This window comes from Tursiops truncatus, chromosome 13, assembly GCF_011762595.2.
Source record: "Tursiops truncatus isolate mTurTru1 chromosome 13, mTurTru1.mat.Y, whole genome shotgun sequence".
Classification (NCBI taxonomy): domain Eukaryota; kingdom Metazoa; phylum Chordata; class Mammalia; order Artiodactyla; family Delphinidae; genus Tursiops; species Tursiops truncatus.
Genome location: NC_047046.1, coordinates 45892251 through 45906866, shown reverse-complemented (window position 1 = coordinate 45906866; position 14616 = coordinate 45892251). Strand labels below are relative to the sequence as shown.

General features: G+C 36.4%; 1 protein-coding gene across 2 annotated transcripts in view; it reads left to right on the top strand.

The window, feature by feature from the left end:
- The window catches only part of DSC3 (desmocollin 3), a 42459-nt gene extending 28515 nt beyond the window's left edge, over window positions 1-13944 (top strand). The window contains exons 13-17 of one of the 2 annotated variants that reach the window (XM_019930464.3): window positions 1389-1604; window positions 3962-4083; window positions 8069-8311; window positions 10102-10144; window positions 10225-10458. In XM_019930464.3, the coding sequence (XP_019786023.2) occupies window positions 1389-1604; window positions 3962-4083; window positions 8069-8311; window positions 10102-10128 (608 nt within the window). In that variant the 3' untranslated portion in view covers window positions 10129-10144; window positions 10225-10458. Of the gene's footprint in view, window positions 1-1388; window positions 1605-3961; window positions 4084-8068; window positions 8312-10101; window positions 10145-10224 lie in introns of both variants that reach the window. The other variant, XM_019930463.3, reaches the window with a different exon arrangement.
- Window positions 13945-14616: the final 672 nt, after the last annotated feature.

Genomic DNA, 14616 nt, shown 5'->3' with positions numbered 1-14616 from the left:
CCCATCTGTGTATTTCCAGCACCTAGCCCAGTGCTTGGTAGACACTAACTGCTTAATGAATGTTTGTTTAATCAATAATTGATAAACAAATATGCATGAAATCAGGAAAATACTAGGGCAATAAGTAAATCAGGGTTGTTAAAGTTTAGAAGGTTTTAGTAGGAATGCCGAGAGATTTGGCGGGAGTGGTGATGAAGGGCCTTATGTACTAGCTGAGGAGGCTGACCTTTGTATGGTTGGTGACAGCAGGTACGCATTGAGAGTGTACAAGTAAGGCAATGCTGTACCAGGTTTATGTCTTAAAAACAGTGACATTGATAACAGTTAGGAGGCCAGTTTGAAGAGTGCAGAGTTGAGTAGCAGGGAAAGTCAGAGGCTGCTGCACTAGTACGAGTGAATGGACATGAATATGGCTCTTGGTCTTGAGGTAATGAATAAGCCTGTGGTCTTGAGGGACGAGAGAGATTTGAAGGATTTTACTTTAAACACAATATAATCCTGAAAAGTTCCAAATAAACCTTAGTGGTAATTCACATTCCTCTGGGGAGCTTTGTGTCTGAGGTGTAGCCAGAAATCTTTGAAGTTCTCAACAGCTCTAACCGTGCATTTAAGAAAGGCTTAGAAATTACAGATCACTTCCAGGAGGTGCATTATGGTATTTTGTCATTTCACTTATTGAAAAACCCAAAAGATTGCAATTGCCATTGAAAGTGTGTGGAGCTTTTGGTCAGTTGATAATAAAGTCATTGAAATAAGGTAGCAAGTTCATTGGGGAAATATCGCTGTTCGTAAAAACTTGTATTGTTAGGATATAGATATGTCTGTGTTTATGTAAGCCTTATACCTAGCCTGGGTGATGTTAATTAGTTTTCTGGTATTGAGATTACTTCCACAGGGAAGGTGTTAAATACCAAGGGTCAGTTGCCCTTTGAGAAATTACCTTATACATAAAGACAGTGGACAGGTACCAGAAGATAAATGGATAAGAAAATATGAACTTAAGACATCTCTTGTGTGTAACTATTGGTGTTAATTTTTTATGAGTACCATAAACTGGTACTTTAGAGAAATGCTTGGAGTGTATGTCAAGAGCCAATCATTAGCTTGTAGATAAGGGAGGAAATAAGGGAATACTAAATATTGCTGAAAGGCTGCTGGGTCACTCCAATGCCAAATTATTTCTTTAAGCCTCTCTTCTAAAAAGTTACAGTGGGCAACATACATCTGGTGATATTAGTGCCTGAAAAGGTTGAAGATCGTCATCTTTTTTTATCCATTTTCACATGGAAGGTGGTTCCTTGAGAATAGTGTCTTTAAAAATAGGTGTGGTGGAACAGATGTTAGAGGAGGAATCAATGTTCATTAAAAATATCATTCTTTTCTTTCAGATACAGCTGCCCGTCTTTCATATCGGAAAAATGCCAAATTTCAAGAATATCCTATTTCCATTACTGTAAAAGATGTAGAAGGTCAATCTGCAACAAAAACCTTGAGAGTGAACCTCTGTGATTGTACTTACCCAGATCAATGTCGCATGGCTGCAGGAGCGATACTTGGCACATGGGCGATCCTTGCGATACTTCTGGGTATAGCATTGCTTTTCTGTAAGTCCTTTTACTTACCTGACTTTGAAATATAAAATAAATATCTGAGTGCAGGAAAAGGTCTTTGAAAAGAAATCTTGTCCAGCTATCTGTCAGGTGTGAGTCCCCTTTACAAATTCTTTTTGTATTATTTTCTGAGTTCTGAGTGAATATTTTCTGTAAGAAGCAAAATCCTTTTTGAGATCAAAGATTTCATTCTTGGACAGAACTGTTGAAAATGCCTTAGATTTTGCCAAACCTGTCAATGTATAGCTTTTATTTCTTGGTCCTCATACTACCCCTTTTAAGGCTAAATCAAACAATCTAAAACTTCTGCCATATGCAAGTCCACTAAAAGCCACTTTCGTGTCATGTCATTTTCATTTCAGCTACAGACTTATGGGAGGTGTTCAAATCACAGCAATATCTCTTCTTGGGTGTATCCTACCAGGTTGATTAAATTCTATTAACCTCCTCCTAACCAGTTATGTAGTTCCCAATGGTGCCGTAGTTTTTCTTCTCTTTTCATTTCCATTCAATCCTTCAGCTTATTTTAGCTGTTGTTCCTTTATTCTGTGATAGGACTAGTGGTTAAGAGTAAGACTCTGGAACCAGACTGTCTGGGTTTGGACCCTAGCTCTATTATTTGTAAGACATGTGACCTGGGGCAAGTTACTTCACTGTGCTTCAGTTTCCTCATCTGTAAAAAGGGATAATTGTAGTAGGTTATTTTATGGGGTAGCACCGGAGGTTCATTGAGTTAATGCATGTGAAGAGCTTAAAACAGTGCATGGTACATTTCTAATAAGTGTTTATTATTTTTTATCAACTCAAAAAAATATATATATATTGAACACCTACTATATACCAGAACTGTCTAGGTGCTTGGGATTCATCAATGAACAAAGCAGACAAAAGCAAACAAGCCAAAACAAAGTCTTCCTTGTGACAGTAAAGTAATAAATAAATTAAATGCTGTGGAGGAAAAAAATAGAGCCAGATAATTAGGGTCTCTGGTGCTGTAAAGTGTGTGTGGGTGAGTGCGGGGGATGGGTGCTAGTGATAGTAATTCTCAATAGATGGTTGGGCCAGCCTAACTGAGAAGGTTATCATTGATGGTTTTTGGAAAAGGTGAAAGAGTCAGCCAAGAATACTTAAGGAAGAGCTTTCAGTCAGAGGAGAAAGTCAGTTCAAAGGCCCTAAGGTGAGGGAATGCTTGAGAAATCAAGGAAGGCAGGGAGACCAGTGTGGCCTGAGAGTAGAGAGAGGATGAGGGAAGAGGAGTGTAGGAAGTGGAACCAGAAAGGTAACAAGGGGCCACACACAGTTGGCAAGGGTTGGTACACTTTTTCTGTGAAGGGCAAGATAGTATATATTTTAAACTTTGCAGGCCATATGGTTTCATTTGTAACCAATCAAATCTGCCCTTGTAGCGAGAGAGCAGCCATAGAAAACATTTAAACCGCAGGCATGGCTGTGTTCCATTAGAACTTTATTTATGGACACTAAAATTTGAATTTCATATAATTTTCCCGTGTAATAAACTATTATTCTTTTGATTTTTTTCAGTCATTTAAACATATAAAACCCACAGCTCCTGAGTCATACAAAACATGGTGGGCTGGATTTGGGGCCGTAGGTTGGCAATCCTTGGTATAGGGGCTTGTAGAACATTGTAAAGAGTTGTTGTTGCTCTTAGCTTTATTATCATATATTTCAACCTCCCACAATTATGATGCAGAATGAAAATTCTGAATAGGCAAAATACAAAGTAAGTTTAATTAAGATACTTGGAGATAAATCTATTCTGGGAAGAAAAGTCTGCTTTGTTATCTTTTCGTATTGGCAAACCATTCTTTTGGGAATCAGTAAATCTCTTTAAAGTCTTTGTCTTAAAAAATGTCATTGGGGCTTCCCTGGTGGCACAGTGGTTGAGAGTCCGCCTGCCGATGCAGGGGACACAGGTTCGTGCCCCAGTCCGGGGGGATCCCACGTGCCGCGGAGCGGCTGGGCCCGTGAGCCATGGCCCACGGAGCCTGTGCTCTGCAACGGGAGAGGCTGCAGCGGTGAGAGGCCCGCGTACCGCAAAAAAAAAAAAAAAAGTCATTGATTTTTTAAAAATTCATGATTCAAAATACTTAAATGATGGGTGGAATCCAAACTCTTGAAGATATGTGTATCAAAATATACATATAATCGCTTTAAATGTTAAAATCTAAGCTAAATCATGGCCTGTTCATTTAGAAGGGCCAGGGTAATTTGTGGGACACCACGCTCAGTGACTTGTTTTCCTCCTGTGCACCTTAGGTAATAAGAAATAAAAGATGAGTATTTTATTGTGTGCATGTTAAACATTTTTGTTTTTGTTTTTAACTCAGCTATATTGCTAACTGTAGTATGTGGACTTGTTAGTGCCAGAAATAAAAAAAGTTTTCCTGAAGATGTGGCACAGCAAAACTTAATCATCTCAAACACAGAAGCACCTGGAGATGACAAAGTGGTAAGTAATTTTTTTTTGAATTTTTGAATTTTATTTTATTAATTTTTTTATACGGCTATTTATCTCTGAGTAGTTCCCACAATTTCTTTAACTCATCCTCATGAAGTTATTTCAGAATTTAGGAGTTAATTTCTATTTTTCATTTGATCAGATTCTGTAGACATAAATATGTTATCTGTCAATATTCAAATATTTTTATAGGGCATTTATTAAACCAGATGTATTGTTTTAGTTATCTTTTTTCTACTCTCTAGTGTTATGGTTTAAAACTTATTATTTGATGTTGTGAATTTATTATAAGAAGAATCTTTTTGACTGCTCTCCACAATGTATATTTTCAGATATTGTTTGTTTATCTAACTCTTTGACCATTTATAATAGGAAGAACTTGCTGAAAGTTCTCAAGATAAACTAAAAATATCAAAAAGATATATGTTTACAAAAAAGTGTGTGTTTGGGGGGGCAGATTGGAACAATACTGCCACTTTCTTTTCTTACATATTTCTTGGGACCTCTGAGGTGCTTGGCACTATGCTTCTTGTTCTGCGGGAAGTATGTAAAAAATTATTACAAGGCATGTTCTTCCCTCGAAAAGATTTCAATTCATTCTTGAGAAATTGAAAAATAAATAGGAATGTGACAGTAAACTATTAGCCCCAATATGATAGGACACTGGTGGAGTTCAAAGATACTGATGATACATGAGTATATTCATGATGTCTGGATATCAACCAGAAAGGCCTGGTGGAAGAGGTACAGATTACTCTGTACCATAAAGAACACGAAGGGTTTGAAAGTGAAGAGATGGAGAAAAACAGCCTAATGAATAAAAAAGGAGATGACAAAGTTTAGGGATTATTCACCAAATAGTAAATAAATTGATTTGAAATGGAAGAAATGATGTTTTGGACTAGAGGCTTGACACTTAGGTTCTGGAGGGAGAAGATACAATAAGAGAGGGATGGGGGATGAAACTTTTTTGTGGCACACTAAGGATTTTGGATTTATTCTCTTGGTAAGGGAGAGCCAGTCAAGGCTTTCTGCACGAAAGTGGCATAACGTGAGCAGTGTGATACTGAATCAGTAGGTGACCAACAAGAACAGGAAGACGTTAGGAATGGGGAGGATAAAGGATTAGGATCTTTTGATAATTTAAGCATGAGATAACTCTACTAGGATAATGGTTATTGGAAAATTAAAATAGGGATGGATAAGAAATATTTTAAATGTATAAATAAAATTGTTTTCTTTTAAGTAATAAAATAAAAAGTGGAGTCAATGTGACAGAAGCTATAGCCCGGGACAGTGACTTTATATCAGGCCTTTTCGGTATCTCAAGGTGATGATGCCTTTCTTATCGACTATTTCTTTCACTTCCTTCCCACCATCAGGCAAAATCATGACTCCTCTATGCTTGACATGCCTATGTGTGGAACCCTGTAATTATCTCTCCATTCAGGAAATAGATTTAGCCCCATGATCGTCCTTGACTCATAGTAAGCTCTTATTTTATATCTGAGAATGAAATGATTGAGCTGTACTTAATTTTTTTTCTTTGCCATTTGGTGCTGGAGTCGGTGGCATTGATTGGCCACTTCACCATAACATATACCTATTTACCTGTTCTCTATTAGGAACACTTCTCAAAAGGACTTGAAATTGTTAATTTATACCAGTATATAATTTTAGGCATATTTTTACAAAATGCAACAAAATTTCACGGTGAATGTGTAAACTCATTTTAATACAATGAGTAAAGGTGGTAACTTTAGTTTTGAATCTGAGTTTAAGTCAAAGGCATTCAGATGGGGTTAGGAGTTGTGTGAAAAATCAGGACTGGAAAAGTAAATTTGAAAATCACTAACATGGAGAAGGAGTTGTTGATGCCCTATGAGAATAAACTTGGAGGAAGGAACAGAGATTAGAGAATGGGAAACAGTACTGTGGATTCAGCTTTGATTTTAGTTTATTTTCAATTCTCCCTTTATTAGCTTAGAAATATGATCTCAATATGTATTTATAATGACAAAATTATACCCATCAAGGAGATTTGACAAACAGGATTTGTGTGTGTGTGTGTGTGTGTGAGTGTGAGATAGAATTTTACTGTAGCAGCGACCTAAGCAAAAAATGTAGGGTAGCAGTGCCACCAAATGGCTACTTTTCAGTTCTCTTTTCTGGTATTTTTTTCAAAGGCAGTAAAATAATATGTTTGACTTTTATAGATATATTTCAGATTCAGTAAATTATCTGAACTTGAAAATCTTTGTTTTGATAGAGACTCTACATATTAGATAGAAAAAATAAATTGGTAAGAAGATGACACAATGACACCTGATTATAGTGGAGGTCTTGTCATGAAAGTGATGGTTTAGAATTCAAACTGACATGCAGAGGTTATTGCTGTAACTAAACATCTCACCTGTGGCCTGGAGGGTTGGTGTTCAGTTCCAGCATTAAGTTAATGTTTAATCAAGTCTTTTCCATTTTAAAATATTCCCTTGACTCTTTGTCCTCCCCTAGATCCCTCCATATTTCTTTTTCTTTGAAACTGAATTTTTTGAGAGAAATATTTTTTACTCGATTTCTCTATGACATTACTTCCTGTTCATTCCGCACTCCGTGGAAATTCTTTTGACACAGGTCACCACTGGCCACTTTTTTACTTGACTCTCATGGGTGCTTACTTTATTTGAACCAGTTCTTACCCTACTTGGATTTTTTCTACACCATTGATCTCTTTACCGTAATCCTCTCTTGGCTAGAGAGTCATGGCTTTTTGGTTCCGTATTATCTCAGTGGCTATTCCACATCAGTTCTGTCACAGCTCTAATTCCTTTATCCACCCTTTAAAACATGATGTTTCTTGTTGTTCTATTCTTAGCCTTTTTTTCTTTTGGTCTGCAGTTTTCTCTGGGTGATATAATTTATTCCCATGGCTTCAACTCCCCCCTACATGGACGTGACTCCCAGAATTATACTCCAGCTCAGATCTCTCACCTGAGCTCCAGACCACATATTCATATACTCATTTTGGAAATCCACAGGTTTCTCGTTTACCACGTCCAAAACTGAATTGCTCACCCTCCTCTCACCCGCAAGTGCATCCTTCCTCCCTGTTTCTGTGAATCATACCATCTATCTAGTTGCACAAGCAGGACACATAGGAATAACTCCTGACCCTTCCCTTTGCTGCCTCATCCGTCTAACCACCAGTAAGCACTCTATGGAGTCCATCCTCTTCTTTTCATCATCGCTGCTTCGACTTTGGCTTAGATCCTTATCATTTTTCACCTATAATGTTTCACTGACTGATATCCATGACTCTAAACTTGTCTCCTTCTTATTTGTCTTTCACATTATTGCCTAAAATGATTTTTTTTAAATATGTCCCTTGCCTGTTATTAAAACCATTCTTTTTGTCCCCATAATCTTCAAGATAGTCTAAAAATTTTAGCATGGCATATAGATCTTTATGTCCTCTGGCCTTTTATAACCTCTCTAGCTTCCTCTCTCTCTTTGAACTTTCTGTGGTAGGCATTCTCGACAGGCTGAAGTTGGGAACCCCCAAGGAACCCCATTTGGCTTTGCCTCTAGACCCTCTTACAGATAATGCATTCTTCCTCCTATTTCTCAGTAGGAATCCCTCAGCTCAGAGTTTTCCCAGTTTGCTCCACTTACTTTCTCCAAGTTTGAATTTTCATGCTCTTCCTCTGTGTCCCTATAGCATTCTGTGTTCACCTGTACATCAGCATAATCACATTCTTAAAGTAACTATTTTTCTGCCTCATTGGAGTAAGAGCTTCTTGAAGCCACTGAGGGACCTTGTCTCTATCTTTGCATCTAATTGGAAAGTGATAAATGTCTGTTGAATGAATGAATGAATAAAAGGTTGAGTAAACGAGCTGTCTCCTTTGCCTTCTTGCCACTTTACTTGGAATCCATTTCCTCCCTATATGAACTGTCTTATTTTATCTTATTTCAGTGTTCTCCCAGTGGCTTTACGACCCATACAGTCAACAACTCTAGCCAAGGCTTTTGTGGCACTATGGGATCAGAAGTTCAAAATGGCAGGCAGGAAACCATTGAAATGGTAAAAGGAGGAAACCAGACCTTGGAATTGTGCCAGGGGGCCGGGCATCATCACACCCTGGATTCCTGCAGAGGAGGCACTGTGGAGATGGACCACTCGGAGTGGTACAATTTCACTCAGCCCCGCCTTGGTGAAGTGAGTTTTCTTGAGTGTTTTGACCCTGAAATTTAAATGTCCAAGTGGAGGACATTAGGAAATTGAGATTAATATATATTTTCAGAAACTTCTTTTTCAGATTCTCCAATGTATCCTTTCTCTCTCACTCTCTGATTATTTTTGCCCCTGCTCTTTGATTTTGTTACAGTATTTGATATAAAAGTTTTTATTTCATGTGTCACATTTCTCTTAATTTCTAAAATCTCATGAAAATTGGAGGATTCTACTATCCCTCACTAAAGTTGCATTTCATTTTTAGGTGTGTGTTTATCTCATGAACTCTTTTAATATAGAAGAATAGGGAAAAAATCTCATTCTCCACAATCACAAAAATCCCCAAATCAAATCTGCATCTCTCTGTGAAAAGAAAGCGTCTGTACAGAATTCTGGAGTGAATATTAAATAATATGGTTCATATGAACTATTTTTTCATGTAAAAAGCATCATGCATATATAAACTGTTTTCTAATTCAGAGGAAAGCAAGGATGTGAAAGATAGGGGGGTTCAATAAGGGATTTTCATTCCTGGCAGCACATCAAAATTCCCTGGGAAGCTTTTAAAAAATACTAATGCCTGTGCTTCACCTTGAAAGATTCCGATTCTAATTGGTTTAGCTTTTTTTTTTTTTAAGCTCCTCAGGTGATTCAAACGTGCAGCCTGAGTAGAGGACCACTGAATTAAGTATTCTTTCTGGTACGAAGTTTTCACTTCTTTTATCAGAGAGTACCAGTGCTGTTGTAATACAAACACTGGTCCAGAAACCCTAAAGCCTTTGATGGACTGTAGATGGGCAACATTCTGTGACATGGCTGTAGGTTATCATAGGTCCACAGCATATTTATTTTTTTCATCAAATTCAAATGTTAATCCTTTTTCTGTTTCTAGACAGTAGCCATGTAAGATCAGGCTGAGGAGGAGGGAAGCTTAAGAAACACTCTTAGGGGTGTTCTCCAATGTGCATGTCAGGTAATGGGATGTGAGGCTAAAATGGTCATGAAGAGAGGCACTTGCTAACATAAGCCAAGGTAATAAGCGCTGGGTTTGAGAGGGGATGTGTACACAGGTGAGAAAGGGGAGAGGTGCACGAGTTTGACAAGTTGGCACACAGGCCAGTGACAAAGAGCGAGGGTAAATGTGGCCGAATGCTTGGCCTCTATTCTGGCCAGGTTTTTGCAGTGTGAGTTATCTTGATTATTTTAAATTTCACTGAAACTTTTTGGTGCATCTTTTTATTTTGTCATGGTTTGGCTCTCTCGGAAGCTTGATTCTGAAGACAATGTGGTAATTACTGACATTATATCTGCAGATAATAGTGATTTTAGTTTATTGAACATGTACTATGTGCTGGACATAATAAGGGTATTTTTCATGCATTATTATTTCATCACTTAATAATGATCCTGTGAGATACTCATTGTCTGTATTCCTATTTTAGAAACGAGGAAACTGAGAGTTAAAGATGTTCAGTATTATAACTTGCTCAAAGTCATGTAGCTAGTTGGTAAAGCCAAGCTATGACTCCAAATCAGGACTGCTTGACTATCCAAGCTCAAATTCCTAACCGCTATGCATATTGCCACCGTTTTGTGGACTAGCCTGACCTCTAGATATAAAATTTAGGGGTAAGAATTTAGTAATAATTTAAATGTACTTAAATATAATGTGTATACATAATTTTGGATTTGTATGGATTACTAGAAATGTAAAATATACTGACTTCGTAGTATGGCTGTGATGTAGACCAACCATGTGCATTTTTTGTATGTAGGAATCCATTAGAGGACACACTGGTTAAAAATTAAACATAAAAGGTAAATAAAAAATAAATTTTATGTTTATCTTTCAGTGTGTTTAAAACAATAATACAATCCCTTGTTTTTAAACTTTACAGAAACTGCATCTGTGTAATCAGGATGAAGACCATATGCCATCTGAAGATTATGTTCTTACGTATAACTATGAAGGAAGAGGGTCTCCAGCTGGTTCTGTAGGTTGCTGCAGTGAAAAACAGGAAGAGGATGGCCTTGACTTTTTAAATAATTTGGAAACCAAATTTACTGCCTTAGCAGAAACATGCACAAAGAAATAATGTTACAGTGCTACAATTAGACATATCTTTGTCAGACATTCTGGAGGTTTCTGAAAGGCATATTATAAGATTTAATTTATATCTAGATATCTAGATATCTATGAATATGAATATGTATGAATTTTTCTAAAATTTTTGAATTATGCTACATACCAATTTCTACTTTAAAACAGTTTGTTACTTATCTTTTCAGGAAGTTTAAAATGTTAAAACAGATTTTGCCTCTTTTACTGCTGAGTAAATAGACAACCAGCAAATCTCATGCTATAGCACTGGAATTAAGGTCTATAAAGGACCTCCTCTTCTTTGCATATATTTTTCCAATAAATACATTGGCTAAATATTAGTCCAACAATAGAAGCTGTATTTGACTGACTATAGTAGAACAGCTCTCTGGGCTAGAAATTCCATCCTTATTCCAGCTTTAGATAAAAGTAGAATCTTAATCGTTATGGTAAATTATGTTGGATTTTTTTAGCTCTAAAAAATCAGTAGCACCTGGTCATTTGCTCTGAAGGCTACTAGAATTTTGTTTTTCTTCTGGGTAGCAATTAGATTATGAAGAGCAGTTCTAGATACTAGATTGCCCTAATAAGGTCTCAAAAACACAGAGCCACAATGTGAAAACTACACCAGGAAAGTGTAGACCAAAAAAAAAAAAAAAATTTGTTGCTTTTATACTTTTGAAAGTGTGTTTTATATTTTACAAAAGTCCTGTTATGAGGAATATATCTAAATTTCCTTAATCTCGAGAAAGAAAACTATATTCACCATACAGAGTTATTGCCAGTATTTTAATGTAAAGATCTTCTGTTGAGATTGTAATCACAAGTCTTTTTCCTGAGATTCAGAACTACCTTTGATAACTTGCCAGTAATGAGAATTATGCTGAGAAAAAGTTGCTTTTCTTCTCTTGAGAATTATACTTTCATATTTTCATTTGCAAGTTTAGCACATATGGCTATTTTCTCTCGACAGTAGTCATTTGCAATTAGAATATCTTATCCTTAGATGGACTGTAGTTACACCATTGAATCAGTCTGAAGAAACAGACTCCCATCGTAGTTACAGTAGCAATGAGCATTAACATTCATTATTTCTATTCACTACCATTTTCAAATGAAATACATTATTCCTTATTAAAGCAGGTAAATATTACACAATGCTATAATGAATCAAATGAATATAGGGAAACTTAAACCTTAGGTGCAATTTAATATCTTCCAAGGTGTTGCTTAAATTTTGTGCTTCTCAAATTTGTTCACATGCTACAGCCTCTGGAAGGCCTTGCAAAATTCCCCAAAAGCAATGACGTTTAAACTTAAAATAATTAACATCTAATCTTATGATAAACGTAATAGCACATTATTATATACTCACTTCAAATGACAGCTTAAAAAATAGACAACAAATAATAGGTACCACTAGTTGAAGAAAAGTTTGAAAGAAAAATAATTAAGACTAAATTAATTTTAAGATATTGCAGCTATGAAGAATTGGGACCTGCTCCCCATACCCGACCCTGCAAAAAAAAATTCTTTATTTTACTTTGGAGGCAGAATTTGTTGAGCTAGCCCATGAAGTAGCAATGTTCGATAGGAATACAGTTTGAACTGGATATATGTATATATATATACACATACATACATATTGATGTTTATTGATTAATGGTCAAATATATAACCATTAATCATTAATGGTTAAATATATAACCACTAGTCATTAATGGTTAAATAATTAATCAATGCAACATTTAAAACAAAGTGAAAAACAACATTTTAAACAAAGTGAAAAACATTTAATTTTAAATGAGGCAGGGGTGTGGTGTGTTCTATAATAAATATCCGGGATTTAAAAAATAGAGAACTTATGTTTGGTTCTTAGGTGCTGCATGATAACTAAGCATGTCAGGAAATAGTTCATGTACATTTATGTAATTTGTTTAAAATTGTATACAGTTAATTAAACTTTTCTGGTTTCAGTGGAAAGGCAAGAAGGGATCACGTGGGACTGTAGATTTGCTTTGCAGTCTCCTTCTGCATCTACAGACTGGGAGCAAACTGGTGACTGGCTATCACAGCTAGGGCTCCTTGACTTCCAGTGACAGGTTTCCAGAGATGAAATGTTTTTCTTGGAGCTAACACTAAAAACTTCTTTTAACCTAATTCTGGTAAAAATAAATCTTCTACAACCATTTTCATTGTCTCTCCTACCAATCGACATTTAAAAAAATATAGAGCCAAACAACCATGTTCTCTGGGTCAGATTTTAAAGGCTAAAGGGGGCTGGGGTGGGGTAAATCTTACGAAAGTGGGGCGTGACTGTCCTAAGACCTCAAATCTGTCACCTTTACACTGTGTTCTAATCCAAGCCTGGAAACTATAAAATGTCATTTCCCTAATCACTGCCCTGTTTTAAAGAGGCATAGATGTGATTCAAGGAAATCAGCCCTCCCATCAGGCCCCCTTTCTTTAGTCTCTCTCCCAACCTTGTCAATAACACTTAGCTGGCAAATACTCTGGGCTGTCAATCACCCTTCAGTATAAATTACTTTTTCCGGGTTTGCTTTCTTATGAGGATTTTTTAAATAATAGAGGAACTAAGAAGTTTGAATTCATGAAAGAAAAAGATCACGTGGTCAGGTGGGGCCAGAGAACTCCAGGAGAGGGCAAGCCCAAGTGGAGTATTTGCACAGTCAGAGAGGAACATGAAAGCCCAGGCCTTCAAGGGCAAAAAGAGAGGCCACAAAAGGGACATGAGTGGTACACACTGAAGCAACATTGCTTCGTAATTTGTCCTAGGCCAGGCCCTTCCTTTTCCTCTTTTCGCAGGCCAGTGGCAGCTGCCATTTGAGTTTGGTGAAGTGTCACCAACCCTTTCTTATTTGGAGTGTGGAATCAAGAAGAGAGCTGACTCCTTGCTGAGTCTGAAAGTGTCTTCAGGACGGGCCTGAACTGGTTGTGCAGGACAAACACGGCATTCATGGGGAATACTGGATTCCTAATGAGGCCCTCTGGTCACTGAGCTAGATGTCTTCAATTAAACAGGTGTCTGAATTTTCTATTTGATGCTCCATTTTCTGTTTTCTAATTTGCTCCTGAAATCTAGCTTTTTAGACTTAGACATTTTAAAGAGTAATTTTCCTTTTAAGGGCTTCTTATTTTTAATGTAAACATTTATAACATATAGTATTCTTTTTTCCTTACATATGTAAGGTGAAAATTATGCTATTTTAGTGTGAAAGAAAATATCTTTTTGAAGCTTTAATTTTTCTTCCAGTGAATGTTCTTGAATTTTTATGTAAATGTACAAATTATTTTTTTCTTATTTTTGTAAGGAAGCAGCTAACTATCTGTCTAAAATGCAGTGAGATTTTGCAACGTTTTTTAACAGAGCTTTAATTTTGCTGTTCAGAGAAGTTACTTTGCTTTTAGAGAAGCATGGCAGGTTAAAATAAGCAAAAATTTAATGTGTAACGCAATATTTACAGATCTGGGATATAATAAAACAATGTTAACTTGATTTCTTGTCTTTGCTGTTTTTAGAGATTAAATTATTCCAAGGTGGTCATGCTGCAAAATTGTGCTTAAGACTGGAATGGAAACAGATCCTTAGTAATAGTTTCATTGTATTTATAGGGAAATACTTTAGAGAAGGGGTCATTACCAAATTATCAACATCATTATACTATTTGGGAGGAGGTCACCATTTGGGGCACAGCTTTACAAATATTAACTGTCTGCTAACTGTCTATATATCTGTCTAACTATCAGCTGATTTTGACTGGTGAAGAAGTATTGTAAGGTTGTAATTGCAGAATGTTCCAGAATTAATACAGTGATACAGGATTCTTACTTGGAGGAGCAATGTAGTCAAGGAAAAACATTATGAGTTAAAAAAAAAAATCAAGCAATATTCCATTCTTGGTTCCACATGTCCAGCAGAATTCGTTTGGTTAGATTTGGGGTCATAGTGGCTGAGAAGCATGGAATCTAGAGTCAGATTGTTTGAATCTGAATCCTGGCTCTGCCACTTACTAAGTGTGTAACTTAAGAAAGGCCACTTATCTTCTAAGTCTTAGTTTTCTTATCTTTAAAATCAAAAAAGCAATACCAACTTTACGGAGTTGTGGGGATGGTTAAATGAATTCATATATTTAAAGCATGTAGAACATTGCCTGTACATAGTAAAAGA